General features: G+C 41.4%; 2 protein-coding genes across 4 annotated transcripts in view; one reads left to right on the forward strand and one right to left on the reverse strand.

Moving 5' to 3' along the window:
* ATL1 (atlastin GTPase 1) overlaps positions 1–7,352 on the reverse strand; it is a 100,172-nt gene extending 92,820 nt beyond the window's left edge. The window contains exon 1 of one of the 2 annotated variants that reach the window (XM_050796904.1): positions 7,102–7,352. The gene's annotated coding sequence lies outside the window, so the exon portion shown is untranslated. The remainder of the gene's footprint in view (positions 1–7,101) is intronic. The other variant, XM_050796905.1, reaches the window with a different exon arrangement.
* Positions 7,351–22,862, forward strand: part of MAP4K5 (mitogen-activated protein kinase kinase kinase kinase 5) — a 113,430-nt gene continuing 97,918 nt past the window's right edge. Inside the window, exons 1-2 of one of the 2 annotated variants that reach the window (XM_050796874.1) lie at positions 7,351–7,476; positions 7,797–8,013. In XM_050796874.1, the coding sequence (XP_050652831.1) occupies positions 7,906–8,013 (108 nt within the window). In that variant the 5' untranslated portion in view covers positions 7,351–7,476; positions 7,797–7,905. Of the gene's footprint in view, positions 7,571–7,796; positions 8,014–22,862 lie in introns of both variants that reach the window. The other variant, XM_050796875.1, reaches the window with a different exon arrangement.

Genomic DNA, 22,862 nt, shown 5'->3' on the forward strand with positions numbered 1-22,862 from the left:
CAAGGGTATCTGTTCTCCCTCATTCAATGCCTTGAAAAGAGTAAATTCTACGGGCCCTCCTGGGCATGGTGTGAATAGAGTATGACTAAGCAGAATGACTATAATAGAGCAAATCCAACATCCCATCTCCCTAAACCTTGAGATTCTTTCTTCTACAGTATGCCAGGGAAATTCTGGCATCTCAGCATATAGATTGTAAGCTATTATTGAGAACAAGCTTCTAGTAACCCACTTAGAAGGACTTCCAGATGCTCAAGTCAACACAGCAAATCTGAATCCCAGGTAAGTATTTAGCAAGATCCTACAGCTTCTTCATTGTATAAGCTCTCCTCCAAGAGCATTCTGTGTACTTCCCCATTAGGGCTATACTGAAACTCTTTCTTCCAACTCATGTTTAAAGTTCTAAGCCTCATTCATATCTGCTCAAATGCCCCCATCCCATGTCATAGGTCCTAGGCCATCTTTACCAGTGCCCTTACCTTAGCATAACAGAACTAGTTCTCACATTTAATTAATATTGCAACTCCAAAGGCTTTATAGTCAGGCCCTGGACTTGATCCTCAGCCATATCTTCCCCTTAGCTATAAGAGATAATAGATTTCTTCAAAGCTGTCAAGGAAGTTTTCTGAATTTCTATTCATGCCTGATATTTGGAACCCAAGGTTATTTGTCTTTTCTTCATTACTCTCACAGAAGCAGTCAGAAGAGCCAAATGACACAATTTTAGTAAACCTCACTGTCATAGCAGCTAAGTGCTAGAGACTGATCTTTCAATGTTGTGCCCTACACTGACACTCCATTTCATGCCACTACTGATAGTCTGAGTAATTGTGTTGCCACTCCATGCTATAGAATACCACCGTTTCATTTTCCTTGGCAAGTAGTTTATACAAGTAATCATCAGATAGGCGAGTAATACCATCCTAGAAAGCCATTTTGAGAGTCTCTTTTCAGAGACTAATTCTAATCCCTATAACTTTATCAATCGGGTTCCTCGGAAGAAAAAGCACAGAAAAAGAATATAAAAAAAGGACCATTTATAAAAATCAAAGCTGGGCACAGTGGTGCACACCCATAGTCACAGCTACTTGGGAGGTTGAGGTAGGCGGATTCCTTGAGGCCAGGAGTTTGAAGCTGTGATACAGTATGATAGCACGTGTCAATAGCCACTGCATTCTAGCCTGGGCAACAGAGCAAGCACCATCTCTAATAAATAAATAAATGATAACAAATGAGGACAGGGTTAAGCGAATCACCAATAGATAGCAAGGAATCCTGAGATTAGCAACAGTGGAAAGCCATTATTACCTTGCTCTGCAGAGACAAAGAAAAGGAGAGCTTATTGGAATCCTGCAAGATCTATTCAGCTGTAGGATAGGATCCCAGTCAAGCGTTGTGGCTTTTTCTGCTCATAACACTAGTCTACATGAGGTGCAGGCAAACTTTGGGCACCCTTTTGAACATACTTGTTATTGTGTGAGGAAACCAATAAGGAACAGCATAAGATTATTTGTAGTCTGCTATCTTTTCTTAGCTATTGAATTTGCAGACAAAATCAATTTGTGAGTTGAATACAGAAATCCTTCTACCAATTTTCACATAAACCTTAAAACCACTCTGACAATAAAGGTTAATAGAAACAGCTTTTTAACTCTATTAGTCTGTTTTCACACTGCTGATAAAGACATACCCAAGACTGGGCAATTTACAAAAGAAAGAGGTTTAATTGGATGTACAGTTCCATGTGGCAGGGGAAGCCTCACAATCATGGCAGAAGGCAAGGTGGAGCAAGTCACGTCCTACATGGATAGCAGCAGGCAAAGGGAGGGCTCGTGCAGGAGAATACTCCATTTTAAAGCCATCAGATCTCATGAGACTTATTCACTGTCATGAGAACATGACGGGAAAGATTTGCCCCCAAGATTCAATTACCTCCCACCGGGTCCCTCTCTCAGATGGGAATTCAAGATGAGATGCGGGTGGGCACACAGCCAAACTGTATCATTCTGCCCCTGGCCCCTCCCAAATCTCATGCCCTCACATTTCAAAATCAATCATGCCTTCCCAACAGTCCCCCAAAGTGTTAAATCATTTCAGCGTTAACTCAAAAGTCTGCAGTCCAACATCTCATCTGAGACAAGGCAAGTCCCTTCCACCAGTGAGCCTGTAAAATCAAAAGCAGGTTAGTTACTTCCTAGATACAGTGGGAGTACAGGCATTGGGTAAATACAGCCATTTGAAATGGGAGAAATGGGCCAAAACAAAGGGATTACAGGCCCCATGCAAGTCTGAAATCAAGCGGGGCAGTCAAATCTTAGAGCTCCAAAATGATCTCCTTTGACTTCATGTCTCACATCTAGGTCATGCTGATGCAAGAGGTTGGTTCCCACGGTCTTGGGCAGCTCTGCCCTGTGGCTTTGCAGGGTACAGCCTCCCTCTGGCTGCTTTCATGAGATGGTGTTGAGTGTCTGCAGCTTTTCCAGGTGCACAGTGCAAGCTGTCAGTGGATCTACCATTCTGGGGTCTGGAGGACAGTGACCCTCTTCTCACAGCTCCACTAGACAGTGCCCCAGTAGGAACTCTGTGTGGGGGCTCTGACCCCACATTTCCCTTTCGCACTGCCCTAGCAGAGGTTCTTCATGAGAGCCCTACCCCTGCAAAAAACTTCTGCCTTGACATCCAGGCATTTCCATACATCGTCTGAAATCTAGGCAAAGGTTCCCAAACCTCAATTCTTGACTTCTGTGTACTAGCAGGCTCAACACCACGTGGAAGCTGCCAAGGCTTGAGGCTTGCACCCTCTGAAGCCATGGCCCAGCTCTATGTTGGCCCCTTTCAGCTGTGGCTGGAGCAGCTGGAATGCAGGGTACCAAATCTCTAGGCTGCACACAGCACAGGGACCCTGGGTCAAACAAACAAAACCACTTTTTCCTCCTAGGTCTCCAGACCTGTGATGGGAAGGTCTGCCAGGAAGACCTCTGACATGCCCTGGAGGCATTTTCCCCATTGTCTTGGGAATTAATATTCAACTCTTCGTTATTTACACAGATTTCTGCAGACCACTTGAATTTTTCCTCAGAAAATAGGATTTTTCTTTTCCATTGTATCAGGCTGCAAATTTTCCAAACTTTTATGCTCTGCTTCCCTTATAAGACTGAATGCTTTTAACAGCACCCTAGTCACCTCTTGAATGTTTTGCTGCTTAGAAATTTCTTCTGCCAGATACCCTAAATCATCTCTCTCAAGTTCAAAGTTCCACAAACCCCTAGGGCAGGGGCAAAATGCCACCAGTGTCTTTGCTAAAATATAACAATAGTCACCTTTGCTCCAGTTCCAACAAGTTCCTCATCTCCATCTGAGACTACCTCAGCCTGGACCTTATTATTATATTACTATTGGCATTTTTGTCAAAACCATCCAACAAGTCCCTAGGAAGTTCCAAACTTTCCCAAATTTTCCTGTCTTCTCCTGAGCTCTCCAAACTGTTCCAACCTCTGCCTGTTACCCAGTTCCAAAGTTGAGTCCACATTTTCAGGTAACTTTTCAGCAACATCTCACTCTACTGGTACCACTTTTTTTTTTTTTTTTAGACAGAGTTTCGCTCTTGTTGCCCAGGCTGGAGTGCAATGGTGCAATCTTGGCTCACTGCAACCTCCGCTTCCCAGGTTCAAGCGATTCTCCTGCCTCAGCCTTCCGAGTAGCTGGGATTACAGGCATGCACCACCACACCTGGCTAATTTTATTTTAGTAGAGATGGGGTTTCTCCATGTTGGTCAGACTGGTCTTGAACCCCTGACCTCAGGTGATCTGCCTACCTTGGCCTCCCAAAGTGCTGGGATTACAGGCATGGGCCACTGTGCCAGACCTCAATTTAATTTATTAGTCTGTTTTCATGCTGCTGATAAAACAAACCTGAGACTGGCCAATTTATAAAAGAAAGAGGTTTAATTGGACTTACAGTTTCATGTGGCTGGGAAGCCTCACAATCATGGCAGAAGGCAAGGAAGAGCAAGTCATGTCTTACATGGATGGCAGCAGGCAAAAAGAGGGAGCTTGTGCAGGGGAACTCGTCTTTTTAAAACCATCAGATCTTGTGAGACTTACTCACTATCATGAAAACAGCATGGGAAAGACTTGCCCTCATGATTCATTACCTCCTACTGGGTCCCTCCTACAACACGTGGGAATTCAAGATGAGATTTGGGTGGGGACACAGACAAACCATATCAGTAACATATCTGATGATCAATTCAAACTGGATGAAAGGGATATCGACTGCCTTCCTCACCTCTTCTTTTTAAAACTCTCATCCTAATGACCTGATACTCATCCTGAATGAGATACATGTTCTATTGCCATCCAGAACAAAATATATAAGAATTGCCCTATATTTGGAAAACATGGTTTATGCCTCAAAAGACAAGTGGCCCTAATTAGTAAAACAATAGTTTAATAATAATTATTTAAAAATCCAAATCATAGTTGTGGCATTGTCTTCCAACATTTAATTGATTTCTGTTTAACAGATCTATAGAGCAGTCAACTGAATCACATAGAGTTACATGTTGAAATTAGTTTATGTTGGCAGATTAATCAGGAGATTACCATATTGCTTAAATCTGTATGTTCAATAGACTAAAGTTATTGTCCTTATGCTCTGTCCTATCACACTTGAAGGTTTAATTAGCCATTTTGTCATGAATAATAAATTGTGAAACTTAGCTTTATATAAGATAATGCATTTTATGTCCCCCAATTCTTTTTTATTCAGCCTTGGCTAAAGTTAGAGCTGAAACTAGAGCCCACAGACTATAGTTAGCATCTTACCGAAGAACTTTGAAGGAAGGGAAGTACATTACAAAGTATGTGACAAACCATTATCGTATATTATACTGATAAGGGTAAAAGCTGAAAAATATTTATGTGTCAGCATGAAGACACTAAGAATGCATGACAATTAGGCTGGAATGAAGGACCTATCAAGCCATATTTATTCTTATTCTAAACCTTGTCATATGAAATTGGGTGGTTTGTAAGAAACTCTCTAGTCAGTTTCCATGACATAACTAACATATTATTACATAAACTTCAACTTTGAAATTATTTGCTTAATTGTCCAGGATGCAAAATTAAATTTACTCAGTGTATATTTAAGTAAATTGAATTTGAATTTCTTTACAAAGCAACCCACTTCACTGATCTTGTTAAAATTAACTCAACCAGTATTTTAAAAATCCTTAAGATTCTTTTGGAGTTAGTATAAAACAAATGTTTTCCTCTTTGCATGAATTGCAGTACAAGTAAAATAATGATTATAGCAGACACATTTTTTAACTACCACATAGAGTCTTAACTTTTTCCATGCTGTCTGCCTCTAGGTTAATGGTCAAAGCATATGGATCTGCCATTACTGGCAACATAAAATATCTGCACTCCAGGGTCTTGTTGAAGCCTATGACCTCAAACATTTTATTGCCTAATTCATTTTAAATGCTGTATTTCAAGAATAACATGCTTAAAGGATTGTCAGGATATTTATCCTTGTCTCAAACTGGGCATTCAGTTTCTACTTTATGAATAAAGCTCATTAAATAAAATTTTTTGAAATCTTCGCATCAGGAAAATATGTGCCTCTTTCTTGATCGATTGGTTAGTCTTGATCTCAAAAACACTACAAAATCCTCTGGTTGGCTGATTTGTTGCACTGTTCTGGGTTCGTATTTTCCTTCTCTTTAACTTCATCCTAGTTTGCCCACTTATTTTTATCTTGTTTTAGAGTATGTGTTTTCTGTATGCTGCCTGAAATTCCCTGGAGTAATGCAACTATAAATATGTAAGAATAAACATACTTCAGACTAGATAAAGGATCAATGCTTATAGGGCCAGAGGAAAAAAGTCCCAAATGAATCTATGACAGTAAACAAGTACTAAGATACCAATAGAACATTTGAAGAGATTTTGAGTCATCGAAGCCAAAAGTATGTGCCCACCAAAACAAGGGCCAAGAATCTTTGAAAGAAGGAACTGTTCTTCAACAATTTTTTCAATGCAGCAAACACATAGGCTTTGTCCATGGAGCATGTAAGTCTGGGCTTACTTATGTTCCCCAAATAAGTGTCCTTTGTGTGTGGAGCACAAGAAAATACATATATGCCCTGTCCTGTTAAGGTGCGAATTTAATTTCTACATTACACAATTATCAACAATCAGGAGTATATTTCTCAAGAACAGAATTAAAAATTGGATGTTCAAAGTCACATGCCAACATCTCCAACTTGCTCTTTTGTGATGTTTCGGTCACTAAATGCAGTGGCTGAGTGTTATCTGGCTTTTCTGTTCAAATTCTCTGTGAGGCTCTAGAAATAACTTAGCCAGTATAATGTAACACTGGCAACTTAATTTTCTACCTTCAGAACAAGACTGGAACTGAAACTGCAAACAGCTTGTGAAATATCAGCCAAATTTCTTCCCTGAACTCCTGTTCCATATATGCTGTGCATTAAGTATTTTAAGTATTTTAAGACCTCTTATATTCGATAACTCCCTTTATAATCCTGTATAACGCTTTATAAACACTTTCCTGTGTGTCAGATGCAAAATCTTACCCTCTTCAAGCTGCAGATAAGGACATTGAGATGTTGCCAAATACGCTGTTTTGTCCCAGAGCACATACTGAGGAAGTGGTAGAACCAGAACCAGTCTGTGACCCCCGACTTTGTTTTACTTTTTCGGAACTCCTGATCTGTTAAAGGTGCAATACCAGCGATAAGACACTGCGTGTGGCCAACAGGCACAAAGGCCACTGAGCAGTCCTAGGAATTCAGACTTTCAGAAATGTCTCAGAAGAACTAAGTAGAAGACAGGTTGTGCAGGTGTGCAGCGCAGTCTCAAACTGGTACCACCGGGAATGGTTTGCAAAACAGGAAGGTGCAGTAGGGTGTGCCGGGACTTAGTTAACCTGGCACTCCCCCACCTCCTTCCCTGGCGCCCCGCTGCCAGGTTACTTCTGGCCCGGTGCCCTTAACGTATCTTTTCCGTGTTTAACTTGAGGGCTACGTTCCCATCGCCCTTCTTCCTCTACCCGTTACCCTACAGGCCTACCTGACAAATGTGGGGACGGTTTAGCCAAGGCCCGTTGGCCCACGAATGCCCAGGGGTGTCCCTTATTTCTGAGAGTGGGAGGGAGACAGCCCAGGCCCTGCAATGACTCGCCCGGGTAGGGGGGCGCGGTGGCGCGGTCGGGAGGGTGTCGTGTCTTCAGCAGGCCTCAGGGCGGCACTCTGGTTCCGCGGCCGGAGCGCTCGGGCGGGCCGCTGGGCGCCGACCCATGCTGGCTGGGAACGTGTCTCCCGGTGACGCAGCCCCGGGTGGGGAACGTGGTGCGGCGGCGGCGACCGTACGCGTCTCCGCCGCCCCCGAGAGGACGCGCGGTGCAGCGGCTGAGTGGCGGCGGCGGTGGTGGCGGCAAACCCGGAGGTGCGGGTCGGCGCGGGGGAGGAGGACGCGGGTGCGATCTAGGAAGTAGGTCCGGGGCTCCGCGCTCGACAAAGAGCGGGGCCGCCCCCATCAGGTACCGAGCCGGCCCTGGGCCCCGGCGGGCGGGGAGGCCCCGTCGGGCAGTTCGCGGGCGGCCGGGGAGGGGGAAGGGCTGCAGCCCGAACAGGGATACTGGGCGCCAGGGGCCCTTCCAGGCCCATTTCTCTTCCACGGCCGCTGGCGGAACGGAAGGGAAGGGGCCGGGCCGCGAGGGGTCGTAGCCCGCGACGCCGACCCGTCTTTGCTCGTCCCTCGTGCAGGCGGAGCTGCCGGCGAAGGCTCCATGTTGGGAAGCGGCGCCGTTCGTGCTCGTTAGCGGGAATCGGGGAGCCGCCGGCTGAGCCGGCGGGGGCCGGGCCCTAAGCGAAGATGGAGGCCCCGCTGCGGCCTGCCGCGGACATCCTGAGGCGGAACCCGCAGCAGGACTACGAGCTTGTCCAGAGGGTCGGCAGCGGCACCTACGGGGACGTCTACAAGGTAAGTGAGGCTGGCCCTGCTTTTTTTTCCTGCGGTCGACTGGGTCCCGGGAATGGGACGAGTATTGGGGCGAAGTATTGGGGCGAGAGGAGGATGCTTTTATTGTTGCCTCTAGGGGGGAAAGCGGCCGAGGTCCCTTTTACTCGGTTCTGAGCAACCTCGACTCGTAGCTTATGCTAATCTCTACCAACAAGCAGAACTAACCACACAGTTGCAAACCGCTGTTGCACTTTTTTGTGGTTTAAAGGCTTTTTAATAGGGCTTGTTTATGGTATTGAAGGGAATTTGAATCTGCTTGTGGAATTACACCGAAGGATGCCCTAGTGTTAGCATGGAAAAATGCTTCATGGAAGATAGACAGGAAAAAATATTGACATTCAGACATTTGCATTTTTTTAAAAAAAATTTGTTTTAATGGATGAGTTTGGCTTAAAAAGTCATATAAAACCCTGTCTCTGAGCTTTAACTGTAAACAAACTAATATTGGTGACATGTATGCAAACATTATCCCATATAAAAAGATGCTTTTCCTGGTGGAAGTTGGATCGTTTGTTTTTGGTTGACGATAAAAATGTGATATTAATTTGCTGGGTTTTGTTTTACTTTAGCGGTTCCTTTCAGGCATTTCTAACATCCCATAACCATGAGTGGATATGAGCTGATGTCTTTGTATTGTACTCTTTTGTAATACTTAAGACAAACGATGAGGGTGAGTTACTCCTAATTTAGGATTTTAAAAAGCATTGTAGAGAAGCAAACCCAATTCCCCAAATCCGCTGTGTTATTGAATGGTTCAGAGGAAAGAGATTGAGATTGCCTTATGCTTTTTGTTGTGTGTTCCAAAAAGGGAATAGCGTTGTTTATTGGATTTGATCATAATACATATCCCATTGTGCCAAACAACACTTCTGCATATCCGCTGAGATGGTTTTGTGTCATTTGGGTAATTAACCAGTAGATTCCTCTGGAGTTATGTTGTTGTTTTGCACAGGTGGTTCCCCTCTTTCTACTTACTTTTAATTTCCTCCCTATTAATATTACCATTTCAAGGTGGTGGTATTACAGCCCTAGCACTGTTCGATTCTACTGAGATAAACTGTAATGGATAGGCTTTTTATTCCTTAAACAAGCATTCGAGTCTTCTGTACCAGTCACTGCTAGAGGTACTGAGGTGATGAATTCTGAGCAAGGCTCCGGCTCTTACCTTTTGAATACCTTTGAACTCAACGTGTATGATTGTAACAATCCTCCTCTTCTTTATGTAAAATTAGAGGTAGTTAACTTAGTTGTTTATCCAAGGATTAGCCATTTTGTGGAATGCTCTTTAGAAAATTGAAATTCCTGTTTCCTTTCTCAGTCTCATTTTTTAGTCATCTTTGTCTTATGATTCACTGTGTATTAGACCAGTTCAGTTTAGTTCATGTTAATTTACAATAGTATAAATTCTACTTGTTGTATATAGTCTCTTCTCCCTACTACAATAAAGTTTCAGGAGTGTTTTCCCCACAAAGATCTTAAGACGTGCACCCTTTTTCTTCATAGATATGGTAACTAAAGCAACTATCTGGAGCAGGATTTTATTCATGCCAGGGAAAAAGCAAAGATTATATTTAAGGGGCAGCTAATGCCTGCCTTTTACCCTGGTGCCTTCCTGCCCTAGTCTCTCTTCTGCAGTTCCCAAACAGAGGATCAAAAACTGAATATTCATCACCCTCTACCTTCACCCCTTAACACATGGTCCCCTACTCTCACAATATTGCTTCCTCACACTTACATGTATATTCATTGCACACTAGGCCAGCCTCTGATTCTAAACATCCTTAAGGCATTCGTAGCTCCTTGTCTTTTGTTTTCCTTTGTTCTAATTACTTGGAATCACCTTCCACCCCTCCATTTCCACCTGTTGCTATAATACCTGTCCATGAAAACCTTACCCAAATGCTCCTGGACAAGACCTAGCCCTTCCCCCTTGTTTTTCAGCCTCATCTACCACTCTCCTTAGTCATTCTGCTCTAGTCACACCGGCCTGCTTGCTGCTCCTTAAACATAATAAGCATCTCCCCATCTTTGGGTCCTTGTTCTTGCTATTTCCTCTCTTCGTAATGTCTCCCCCTTCCCCCCACCCCCTACTGTATGGCTTGCTCCCTTCCTCCTTTTTTTCACACCCTCTCAAATCTTTTTTTCTACTTAAATTTTGCTTTGTACTTACCACCAACAAAATGTTTTACTTATTTTTTTTTCTTGTTTTTTATTTATCTTGATTTACTAAAATACTCCATGATGGCAGGGATTTTAATCTCTTCACTGCTCTGTCTCTGATTATGCCTACCACAGAGTACTTCCTAAAAATTTGATGAATAAATGAATGAATGAATATCAGACTCTGTCACCTAGTTCTCTGAGCATATGCTTTTGACATAACACTAAGTTAGCATTTAGTACTCTATGTATTCCTGTAATGCCTTCTTGTTTGTCTGTTTGGTTACAGGGTCTCGCTCTGTCCCCCAGGCTAGAGGGCAGTGGCGATCTTGGTTCATTGAAACCTCAATCCCCCTGGCTGAAGTGATCCTCCCACCTCAGCCTCCCAAGTAGCTGGCACTACAGGCAAGCGCCACCATGTCTGGCTAATCTTTGTATTTTTTTTTTTTAGTAGAGAGGGGATCTTGCCATGTTTCCCAGGCTGGTCTTGAACTCCTGAGATCTGCCTGCCTCAGCCTCCTAAAGTATTGAAACTACAGGCATGAGCCACCACATCCGGCCCTATGATGCTTTCTAATGATACCCTGCATGTGTATTTTTATTACACATTTCAACTATTTGAGTTCTCTGGGGAAATATTTCTGAAAAACTATTTTATAGTATATCCACTATCAGTGATCTAAGTCCTATAGAATTTTGTCAGTTTAAATTTACTCCTTAGTATGCCTAAAAACATGAAACCTGAAACTATAGTGCTGCATTTTTTTAAGCTCTGGGCAATTAGAGTAATTTTACTATTTATCACTGTGTTTCTGATGAGCTGAAAATCCTAGGAAGTTTTGGAAGTATTTTCAATGTAGGATATAAACTAGTGAAATAACTACAGTAAAGAATAATAAAGGTAAATTAGCCACTGTTCTACTCAGATAATATCCCCCCTTTTTTTTTTTTTGAGACAGGGTCTTGCTCTTTAGGCTGGAGTCCAGTGGCACAATCAGCTCACTGCAGCCTTGAACTCCTGGGCTTAAGGGATTCTCCCTCCTCAGGCTCCTCAGTAGCTGGGACTACAAGTGTGTGTGGCAACATTCCTGGCTAATTTTTTTTTTTTTTTTTAATGTAAAGACAGAGTCTTCTTATGTTGTCCAAGCTGGTCTCAAATTCTTGACCTCGTGTGATCCTTCTGCCTCAGTCTCCCGAAGGGCTGGGGTTAATGGGTGTGAGCTACCAAGCCTGGACTTATCCCCACTTTTTTTTTTTTTTACACCTTAGGTATCTTTTGAAGCAGGAGCTTTAAAAGGACTATGGCTTTCAGATTCTTCGTGATGTTATGTTCATCAATACCACACATCCCCTCTGAAGCTTCCATCTTTCCTGAGAATCCCCAAGAGGGAGAGTTCAATCTTATATTGGCTGTTCCTTGGTTGAAAGAAGAGGAGGAACATAAGGATTCTTTTAGATAAATGGAGTGAATCATTGAGGGCAAGAGCAAGAAATGGTAGAGGGGAAAGAAACACAGAAGACAAAAGAAATTTGGTGGATGGTGGATGAAGGATTAAATTTCAACTAAGCAGCTTTTATTTGTAATTACTGTAAAAATTTAGATTTGCCAACAGGAAGGATAAATCTGGAGATTTAGATTCTCAACTACCTTCTGACCACAAGGATCTAGAACAACTACAGCATCATGATACAGTTCGTAATCAGTAGTACAAGCCATTTGGGCAGTCCTTATCCAAATATTTGTATCAAAATTGTTTCCAGCCTAGATTTCAGAGAAGTTCTGGGAATCTGGCTTTTTATTTTTATTTATTATTATTTTTACCTTTCATAGAATGTAAATTTAGACTGGGCAGTCCCATGAATTTTTTTCTAACCTTTATTGCTTTATCTGATTGATTATAGAAGAATAACATGTTTAGTTCCCAGAGGACAGAAACAGATGTCTCTTGCACATCTCTGTAATGTAACAAACAAATGCTCAATAAATATTTGTTGAACAAATTAGTTGTAGAAAATTAATGAGAGATAAGTACTGCTAATAATTTCATACAGTTTATTTCAGGCTTTTTTCCTAAATGTTTTTAAGCCAGTATTTCCAAAATGTTTTTTATATTTAATTTATGATTGGGATTATGATATAACTCTTTTTTCTGATTGATTGAAATGACCAGCATTTTCCCTAGTCGTTAAATATTCTACAAACGTACTAATTTTTTTTTTTTTTTTGGATGACAGGGTCTTGCTCTGTTCCCCAGGCTAGAGTGCAGTGGTGTAATCACACAAAAGAATTTTTTTTTTTTTTTTTTGAGACGGAGTCTTGCAGTGTCGCCAGGCTGGAGTGCAGTGGTGCGATCTCAGCTCACTGCAACCTCTGACTCCCTGGTTCAGGCAATTCTCCTGCCTCAGCCTCCCAAGTAGCTGGGATTACAGGCATGTGACACCACAGCCAGCTAATTTTTGTATTTTTAGTAGAGATGGGGGTTTCACTATGTTGGCCAGGATGGTCTTGATCTCCTGACCTTGTGATCTGCCCACCTCGGCCTCCCAAAGTGCTGGAATTACAGATGTGAGCCACCGCGCCCTGTCTGAAGTACTATTTTTAAAGGATCCATTAAATGAACCTTCATTTAATCATTCTAAGTTGCATATTTGTTATTTCTAGTTTTCAAACTTTTTTTGCAATTATAAATGATATTATAATTTGTGTAGAAGTCTTTGTCATGTAGTCTTGTCACTAACATGGGTTCCTTTGGATGCTAGATGAGGTAGGTCTGCTATGGGGAATCTCCTTTATGTATGCCTTCACTTTGCTTTCCTCCATCCAAGAGTCACCATTCTGGAATGGCTTTAGGCACTTTGAAACATATCCCAAGATCCCATTTTATAGAGACAAAGCTTAATGTATCATCACACTTCTATAATAAGCATTCATTCACTAAAGAAGTATTTATTAGGTGCTGACAATGTGTTAGGGTATGGGGATGCAAACATGAGATAAAGAAAGTACACTATCAATAAGGAACATATAGTTTAGTCAAGAAAACAGATGTGGCCAGGCACAGTGGCTCACACCTGTAATCCTAGCACTTTAGGAGGCCAAGGCTGGTGGATCACCTGAGGTCAGGAGTTTGAGCCTGGCCAACATGGCAAAACCCTGTCTTCTTTAAAAATGCAAAAATTAGCCGGGCATGGTGGCAGGTGTCTGTAACCCCAGCTACTTGGAACGCTGAGGCAAGAGAATTGCTTGAACCTGGAGGACAGAGGTTGCAGTGAGCTGAGATTGCGCCACTTCACTCCAACCTGGGCAACAAAAGCAAAACTCCATCTCAAAAAAACAAAAAAGAAAACAGGCATGTAAGCAGTCATAATTTGTTAGAAAATTACGTGCCATAGAAGAGAAGTGGAAGACATGCCCAACTCTGTCTGTATTGGGGATGAAAGAAGGGAGAGAGGGGAGTGTGAACCAAGGAAGATTAACAGAGGAAGGGGCATTAACTGGATTTTTAAAAGAAGACCAGTGGTTTCTAGGTAGAGAAGATAGGAAAAGATATTCCAGACTTTGGGAATGGTATGTGCAAACACCTGGAGGCTTAAGAAACTGTGATGAGTTTTGAGAGGTCTGCATTTGTATTCATTCCAGGTTCAGTGTGACATCTGGCAGAGATGTCATTTCAATTATTTATTTTTATTTTTTTATAGATGGAGAATAGAGGCTATTTTCTGGCAGGAAACACCAGCTTATGGACCCTGTGTGTCATATCAAAGAATTTGGACCTTTTCAATTATTTATTTTTATTTTTTTGAGATGGTCTTACTCTGTCACTTAGGCTGTAGTGTAGTGGCATGATCTCGGCTCACTAGACCCTCTGCCTCCCAGGCCCAAGTGATCCTCCCACTTCAGCCTCCTGAGTAGCTGGGACTGGCACACACTGCCATGCCCAGCTAATTTTTGTATTATTATTATTTTTTTTTTTAAAGATGGAATTTTGCCATGTTGCCCAGGCTGGTCTCAAACTCTGGGGCTCAAGCAATTGACCCACCTCTGCCTCCCAAAGTGCTGGGATTATAGGTGTGAGTACACCGTGCCCTGCCTAGGGAAACACTTTTTAGGAGGAGATATCTTACAGTGTAGTGTATAGATTTTACAAAGTGGCCAGAAATGTAGAGACCAGTTCCTGAATAATCCAGATGAGAGCTTATGCAAGACGAAATTTAGGCGGTGGTATAGAAGATGAAAGGAAGGGATGGATTTGAGTCATATTTAGAAGAGGATCAAAAACACCTGGTAATGGGGGGCAGGGGAGGTGGACGGGGAGGAGGAGAAGGGTAATTGATGGCATTTAGAATTTCTGGCTTGAGTGAGACTACATTGATGCTATCAACAGAGTTAGGAAATACCAAATTTGTGGAGTCTGGATTTTGTGTTTGGTTTTGAACATAAGGCATTGCATAGGTGAATATGTCTGGTAGGTGGTAGGAAATGCAACTCTGGCCTTGAGAGTTCTGGACTGGGGATACAGGTTTGGGAGTCATCATCACTTTATGGGTGGTACGTGTGAAATATAGGTGAGGTCACCCAGGAGAGTTTGTAGGAGAGCTGAGGAAAGGCTGTAACCTTAGAGGGGTGGCAGAGAAAATAATACATTGAAGGTGTCTGAGAAGAAACAGAGCGGTATGAGGAAGTTCTTTTCATAAGAACCAAAAGTTTCAAGAGATCATCTCTATCATCTCCTGCCTCCATTCTTGTTCCTGTCTGCTCTAACTACAATGAGGAAAATGAATTCATTCTCCAAAAAATATAAATCTGAAGTTTTGTGTCATATCTCCTTTATTTCCCTTGTCCGTAGAATAAAGTCTTAGAATAATATGCCTATTAAGGCCCTGCTTATCCCAATACCGTATTTATACTGAACTTTCAGTTGTTTATATGCACTCTCTGTCTTTCAGATTTTTGCAGGTATTCCTTTAGAACACTCTTTCTCTTCCATCTTATTGCCTGCTCTTTGGGTTTCTGTTTAAACATTACATTTCTTGGCGGAGGGGAGGAGGGGGCTTTTCTGTCCCTTAGAGTATGTCACATCTAGCAGCTGTATGTTTTCAAAGCTCTATGTACATTTTTATCATGATACTCATCATTTATTACTCATCATTTTTGCTTGTCTTCCTGGTAGACTCAAACTGCATGAGAACAGAGATCTAATGTCTACTGTTGACACACCTATAGTAGGATATTGCCTAGGATATAGTATGTGCTCAATAAATATGCCTTGAAGGAGTAAGCAACATAGTGGTCATGTAAGTAAGGAGTTGGGATTACAGGCATGTGCCACCATGCCCGGCTAATTTTGTATTTTTAGCAGAGACAGGGTTTCTCCATGTTGGTCAGGCTGGTCTCAAATTCCCGAGCTCAGGTGATCCGCCCGCCTCAGCCTCCCAAAGTGCTGGGATTACAGGTGTGAGCCACCACACCCGGCCCATTGTGATTTTTAATGAAGTTCACCAGTTGGTTATAGGTTACCAAGTCTTATGTTTTTAAGCATGAATTTGTAAGCAAAGAAAATATAGCTGTTTCCTATGTCTTCTCTCCACCAGTATACTCTGATCTTTAAATATTAAAGAGTCTAGTGCGATGCCTAAAAATCTGAAGGTAATAGAAAATGGATGTATGTGTTGTTATTTCTCTGACATTTGATATTAAAACATCACCCACTTTCTTATTTTTTAATAGTAACACAGTTGAACTATGTGAATATACTGTCCTTTTTGTGTCCTATGTCTGACATTATGAGAGACTCCTGGTTTTCATATTTGAGTGAGAGAGTGAATAACTTGGAAAAATAGCTTAACAGTAGAAAATAAGAGATGAAAGATTGTCCTTCAAAAGCTTTATTTTAAATTATATTTCTTATTAAATAAATGTTATGTTAAATGTTGTATAAGGTCACTGCAAAAATAAAACATGTTTTATTGGGATGATGTGTTACTGTTGTGGATATTTACTATTTTATAAGTCATCTGGGTAAAATCTTATTATTTATTTTTCTTACTGTTCAGAGGTAGGCTTATTTTGTGACTGCCTAAAGAGAGAATATGGTTCTGATGGTGAATGTGAAGCTCTGAACCATACCTGGGAGCAAAATACATGTTCTGAAAACTGTAACAGAAGTCTTTAAAGTACTTTCAACTTGGTGAAGATAGACATAAAACAGTGCCGTCTCTAGTACAAGTATAGTGATGCATTACTAGCGTAGTCCCCAAATTGACTTGTGGATACAGCTGCAACCTTGGGCTTATTCATCTAGTATTCTAGTTGTTTACATAGCTTTAGCATTTTCACTTTGATCATCATTTCCAGTGTATTTTATGAAGACAAATGGGATAGAATACAGATTGACTTAGATTTCTTTTTTTAGTTTTGCTTTCAACATTTAAAAGGGTTTCACTTGTGAACTAACATTGTGGTTTCAGACCAAGAACACAGAAAGAGAAACACAAACTCTGTTAACAAGTGATACTTGTGTTTTCAGGGCTTTGTTGTCAATTTGAGAACTTTGACTAAGATAAATCACTTGGTGATATTGGACTATTTTGAGTATTTGCATATGGAGAGTGTTACTAGAAGGCTATTACTTTCCAGTGACGTGAAGTATTGGTCAAGTTCGAGAGGGTAGATGACTCTCTGAGAAGTACAAGATGAATTTAGGCCTAATATACTTTTATTTCTGTTAAATGTAATCTCTCATGGAGATTTTGAGACGATGATGTGGGACCTTAGAGGTGTTTGGGCTAGTGAGTCATATTGGCCCCCACCTTCCAACATTTTTATGAAAATGAAATAGGATTAACATGACTAAGAATGACTAATGTTTGTATAACCCTCTCATGATCAGTGTGTGATTTGTTTCACACGATAATCTAGTGAGGTAGGTGGAACAGATGTGCTATCATCCCTATTTTACTCACGAAGAAACTTACTGTTACCCTCAATCTCACTGTTAGTAGATGGCACTGTAAGGACTTGAATCCAGATCTTCTGATTCCACAGTCTCTGCTCTTTCCATTATTCCAAGCCACCTTAGGACTGCATCTTTAAATTCACTACTCTACACATAGTCCTTAACACATTGTCTACCACGCTATAGGCACTATACATATTATGGTCAGATGAGGCTTAGCAGCCTCACCCCTGTGCTGAGAAATGAGGGATTTATGGACTGATTTGAATACATAAAACTTAAGGTCTCAGCACCAGTTTTCAGATGCACTTCGTCCTGGTTATCACTTGGTCATTACTCTGACGCTCTTGTTTCCATTCAGAGCCTAGGCTTGATTTACCTTTGCTATCAAGATGACTTTGGCCGGGTGTGGTGGCTCACACCTGTAGTCCCAGCACTTTGGAAGGCCAAGGTGGGTGGATCACCTGAGGTCAGGAGTTTGAGACCAGCCTGACCAACATGTTGAAACCCCGTCTACTAAAAATACAAAAATTAGCTGGGTGTGGTGGTGGACGCCTATAATCCCAGCTACTCGGGAGGCTGGAATCGGGAGAATCACTTGAACCAAGAGGTGGAGGTTGTGGTGGGCAAAGAGTGAGCCACTGCACTCCAGCCTGGGCAACAAGTGTGAAACTCCATCTCAAAAAAAAAAAAAAAAAAAGAAAGATGACTTTGCCGATAGCCACCTTACAATACAAATAGCTAAAAATAGAAATGGTCCCGTTTTTGGTTGCTGCATACTCTTCCTGCTGTGCCTTCTCTTGTCCTCATTTTATTGGAACTTTAGATTCATGTTTATTGTTAATTAACTGAGTCCTATAAACTAGGCTCTGTAATGCTGCTATAAATTACAAAATGTGAATTATTTCCCGCAGATGGAATAACCTGCGTTAAGTAGCACTAGCTAGTTTTGTTTGCTTCTCTCTGATTTAGGATAATTAGGACTACCTGAAAAGGATTGTGACTTCCAGCTTTGTCTTTTTTTTTTTTTTTTGAGACAGAGTCTTGCTCTGTCGCCCAGGCTGGAGTACAGTGGCACGATCTCACCTCACTGCAGCCTTCGCCTCCTGGGTTCAAGCAATTCTCCTGCCACAGCCTCCTGAGTAGCTGGGACTACAGGCGCATGCCCCCATGCCTGACTGATTTCTTTTTTATTTTAGTAGAAATGGAGTTTCACCGTATTGCCCAGGCTGGTCTTGAACTACCGACCTCAGGTGATCTGCCTGCCTTGGCCTCCCAAAGTGCTAGGATTATAGCGTGAGCCACCGCACCCGGCCGAATTTTTGTGTTTTTGATAGAGACGGGATTTCACTATGTTGGTCAAGCTGGTCTTGAACTCCTGAGCTCGTGATCCACCCTCCTTGGCCTCCCAAAGTCCTAGGATTACAGGTGTGAGCCACCATGCCCAGCCCCAGCTTTGTCTTATGAATCAATGTGTTATTTCTCACCTACATGCATCCCCTTTGTAGGTACCCTGTGCCTTCTTGACCCTCTTATTAACCCTTCATGTATCCAAATCGGAAAGAATCATATGTAACTCAATATATTTTTAAAGACATCTTTTGATGAACAACTTTTGCATTTTCAGCTTTTGGCTCGTCATTGTAATACATGCTGGAGATGTTTGGGTTCTTTACCAGTTTTTTCCAGGAATTGTTTTCTGTTATTCTTTCTGTAGTAGTAAAGATCTACAGGTAGGACTCACCTTCCTATATGTTTGTCTCTCCCTTTCTTGCCTCAGCACAGATAGCCTCCTTTTACCTACCTTTTTATTTTCAAAATACATTTTAAGTGATACATGTTCATTTTTTATTTTTGTTTCATTTTTAGTTATTTATTTTTTGAGATGGAGTCTTGCTCTGTCGCCCAGGCTGGAGTGCAGTGGCACAATCTCGACTAGTTACAAACTCCACCCCCCAGGTTCAAGCCATTCTCCTGCTTCAGTCTCCCGAGTAGCTGGTACTACAGGTGCGTGCCACCATGCCCGACTAATTTTTGTATTTTTGTAGAGACAGGGTTTCACCATGTTGGCCAGGCTGGTCTCGAACCCCTGACCTCAGGTGATCTGCCCTTCTCGGCCTCACAGAGTGCTGGGATTATAGTCGTGAGTCGTACCTGGTGATACATGTTCATTTTTAAAACTATATAGGAATGAAAAATTACTTGTGTCTCCTTTACCAAGAGATAAACATTCCCAACTTTTAAAAATTCATATTAAGGACATACGTGTAAATCATAGAATAGATATGTATAATAATATGCAGTATATATTATATAGATGTATATTTGATAATGTGCTTTCAAATTTAACAATATATAGCAACTTTTTGTCAGTAAATATACGTATTTAATACTTGTGTATTATTTTCTTGTATAGTTATATAATTTTTAATTCATTGTATACAAACATACAAGCAATTGTCTCCAATATTTCTTTTTTGTAAATAATGCTGGGATCGGTATCCTTGAACAAATTTTTTTCACACAATCTTAATTATTTCTTTAAATAAATTTCTGGAGCCAAATTTCCTAAATTGTCTTAAAGGTTTTGGTGAATTTTGACCAATTATTCTCCAAAAAAATTTGCACCCATCTACAGTGATTGGGAGTTCACGTCTTCCCTACCTTGAAACTCAAGCCCTTTCCTCTCTTTCCTTTGCCACTAAGACCTCCAGATAATTAGTTCAATTTAAGTAATCCTCTGTAAGTAATTCTCTTTTTAATAAAATCAATCTGTGTTAGAAAAGAGTTGGGAGAAGCCTTTTCAGAGACAGATGAGTATCCTAATAGATTGGGCGGAAGACCTGAGATCGAAGTCATATAAACAGATTTTGAGTCATTCTAAAGGAAGGCTTACTGTCTGCCTGGGAGTGGGGAAATTGTGCAGTTATAGCCTCCTTCCATGGGATAGGAAGCATCTGTCCAGACCTGTATAACTGTGTGGAAGCCAGCTTGGAAGTAACTTGCTCCACAAAAATTAAGGAGTTTTAAACCGCATGTTCTCACTCGTAAGTGGGAGTTAAACAGTGAGAACACAGGGACGCAGGGAGGGGAGCAGTACACACCAGGGCCTGTTGGTGGTGGGGGGCAAGGAGAAGGAACTTAGTGGACAGGTCAATAGGTGCAGCAAACCACCATGGCACACATGTACCTATGTAACAAACCTGCACGTTCTGCACATGTATCCTGGAACTTAAATAAAATAAAAAGGAGTTTGGGAGCTAGCAGGGAACCTGTGGCTGGCACATAGTGCATATAACCCCTATCTTGTCCTTTACAAATGGTCATTTATAACTTCTTATTTAAATAATAAGGATATACTGTGTTGGGAAGTAGTGGTCTTTTTTTGGACAGTTTCGATTGCTAAAGAAAACTTCCTTATATGGATCTAAAATCTGCCCTATTGAATCTCAGGGCAGGTACAGATATTTTTATTCATCTTAGTAATTCCTTGCTGTCACTCTGCTAATATTATCCTTGTACCTGAGGTACCTGATGCTTCAGAGGTGCTCAGTGAATCAATGTTAAATTGATGGATGACTAATATATGTAGTGACTAAAGCGTTTCTTTTTCCCAAAATGATTTATAAAAAAAGTAAAATGAAGCACTTTCTTTACTCTTGCTAGAAGATAAAATATAGCATTCTGTTTTGGATAGAACACTTTCAACATTTATTTTTTGTTTTATTTTTTTGAGACAGAGTTTCACTGTCGCCCAGCCTGGAGTGCAGTGGTGCTACCTCGGCTCACTGCAGCCACTGCAACCTCTGCCTCCCGGGTCGAAGCAATTCTCCTGCCACAGCCTCCTGTATAGCTGGAACTATAGGTGCCTGCCACCATGCCCTGCTACTTTTTGTATTTTCAGTAGAGATGGGATTTCACCATGTCGGCCAGGATGGTCTTGAACTCTCGACCTCAAGTGATCCACCCACCTCGGCCTCCCAAAGTGCTAAGATTACAAGTGTGAGCCACCACGCCCGGCCTCAACATTTATTTTTAAAACTTAAAAAAAGTATTGTAGGCTGGGTGTGGTGGCTCATGCCTGTAATCCCAGCACTTTGGGAGGCCAAGGTGGGCAAATCACCTGAGGTCAGGAGTTCGAGACCAGCCTGGCCAACAATGGTGAAACCCCGTCTCCACTAAAAATACAAAACTTAGGCATGGTGGCACGTGTCTGTAATCCCAGCTTTTCGGGGGGCTGAGGCAGGAGAATTGCTTCAACCCAGGAGGCAGAAGTTGCAGTGGGCCGAGATCGTGCCACTGCACTGCAACCTGGGTGACAGAGTGAGACTTTGTCTTTAAAAGAAAAAAGAAAAAGTATTGTAATTTTGTAGAAACCTGAAAAAAAGAAATGTTGCCTTTGTTGTCATGAATCTAATGTTGTTAACTACTATCATTTTTGTTGGATATCAAACTTTGAGCACATAGTCAAAGTAAATAGTAACTAGACTGGTGGGAAGGGTCTAGAATTTATATGGCATGGCATATTGAAAAATTCGTGTTTTGTCTGTAGGTAGAAGCAAACTTTTATATTTTATCTGAGCAGAGTTAGAGCTTAGGCCTCCTGACTTTCATAGGGACTCAATACTTATTGAATAAAGTAATGAATTTAGAGATCTGAATTTGTCATATAGTAGAAGGAGCAGGTTAAGTCAGCGTTACCTTACAAACCAAAACTGAGACCACTGAAGAGAAATTATTCGAGAATGTATTTGCTTATCATGGAAAAGACTTTACAACTACAGTTATCCTAAAAATGAATGTGTTAGGTTGACCAAATGACCACCATAGATTAAGTAGAAGAGATTTGCTCTTTAAAAGAGATTGGATTGGATGACTTTAAAAAATTCCTGCAAACTGAGATTCCAGAGAATAGTATTCCGTAATAGTTTCATTTTAACTTTGTCTATTTTCACTATTCCTTAAGTGTGGCTAATTTTTTAGGATTCTGTTCTTGATCCTCTTCTCTTCTGACTACTTACTGTAAGTAATCTCATCCACCTGCCTGCATTCAGTAATGTTGATGATGCCCAACCCTGTTTTCAGTCCAGTTTAGCTCTTGTTAAGCGGCTTCTAGGATATCACTAGATTGGTTTTCCATAGCAAGTTAAAATTTAAATATGTCCAAAACTGAGCCCCCATCTATATCCCTCTCCCCTCCACAGAATGTGTGCTTCCTCCTATGTTTGTCATCTCAGTAAATGGGACCACTCTCTACCCAATTGTGCAATCCAGAACAGGAATTATTCTTGACTTGCTATTTCTTTATGTTTCACAGATAGTTTACCAGTTCCTAGTGGAGACAAGCTTGGACTACAGTATGGCACTGGAAATAGAAGGAAGTGCATGGATTTGGCTTATATGTTTAAGCTGTCAGGATTTGCTGATGTATCAGACATGACGAGTGTGAAGGAAAGAAAAAATGACCTGGGTTTTGGGCTTAAGTGAGTGTGGGTGGAGGCAGTAAATTTGATTTAGATTGGGAATATGTGGGAATGAAAAAGTTTGTGGAGAGGGATAATCGAGCGTTCTGTGTTAGACACATTAATGTTAAGATGCCTGTCAGGTTTCCATGGATGTAGGAATCTGGAGCAAAGTGAGGAGAGATGTGCCCAGGAGATAGATGGTCAGCTACATAGGTGAATGTTAGATAAA

The sequence above is a fragment of the Macaca thibetana genome, chromosome 7 (genome assembly GCF_024542745.1).
Source record: "Macaca thibetana thibetana isolate TM-01 chromosome 7, ASM2454274v1, whole genome shotgun sequence".
Taxonomy (NCBI): domain Eukaryota; kingdom Metazoa; phylum Chordata; class Mammalia; order Primates; family Cercopithecidae; genus Macaca; species Macaca thibetana.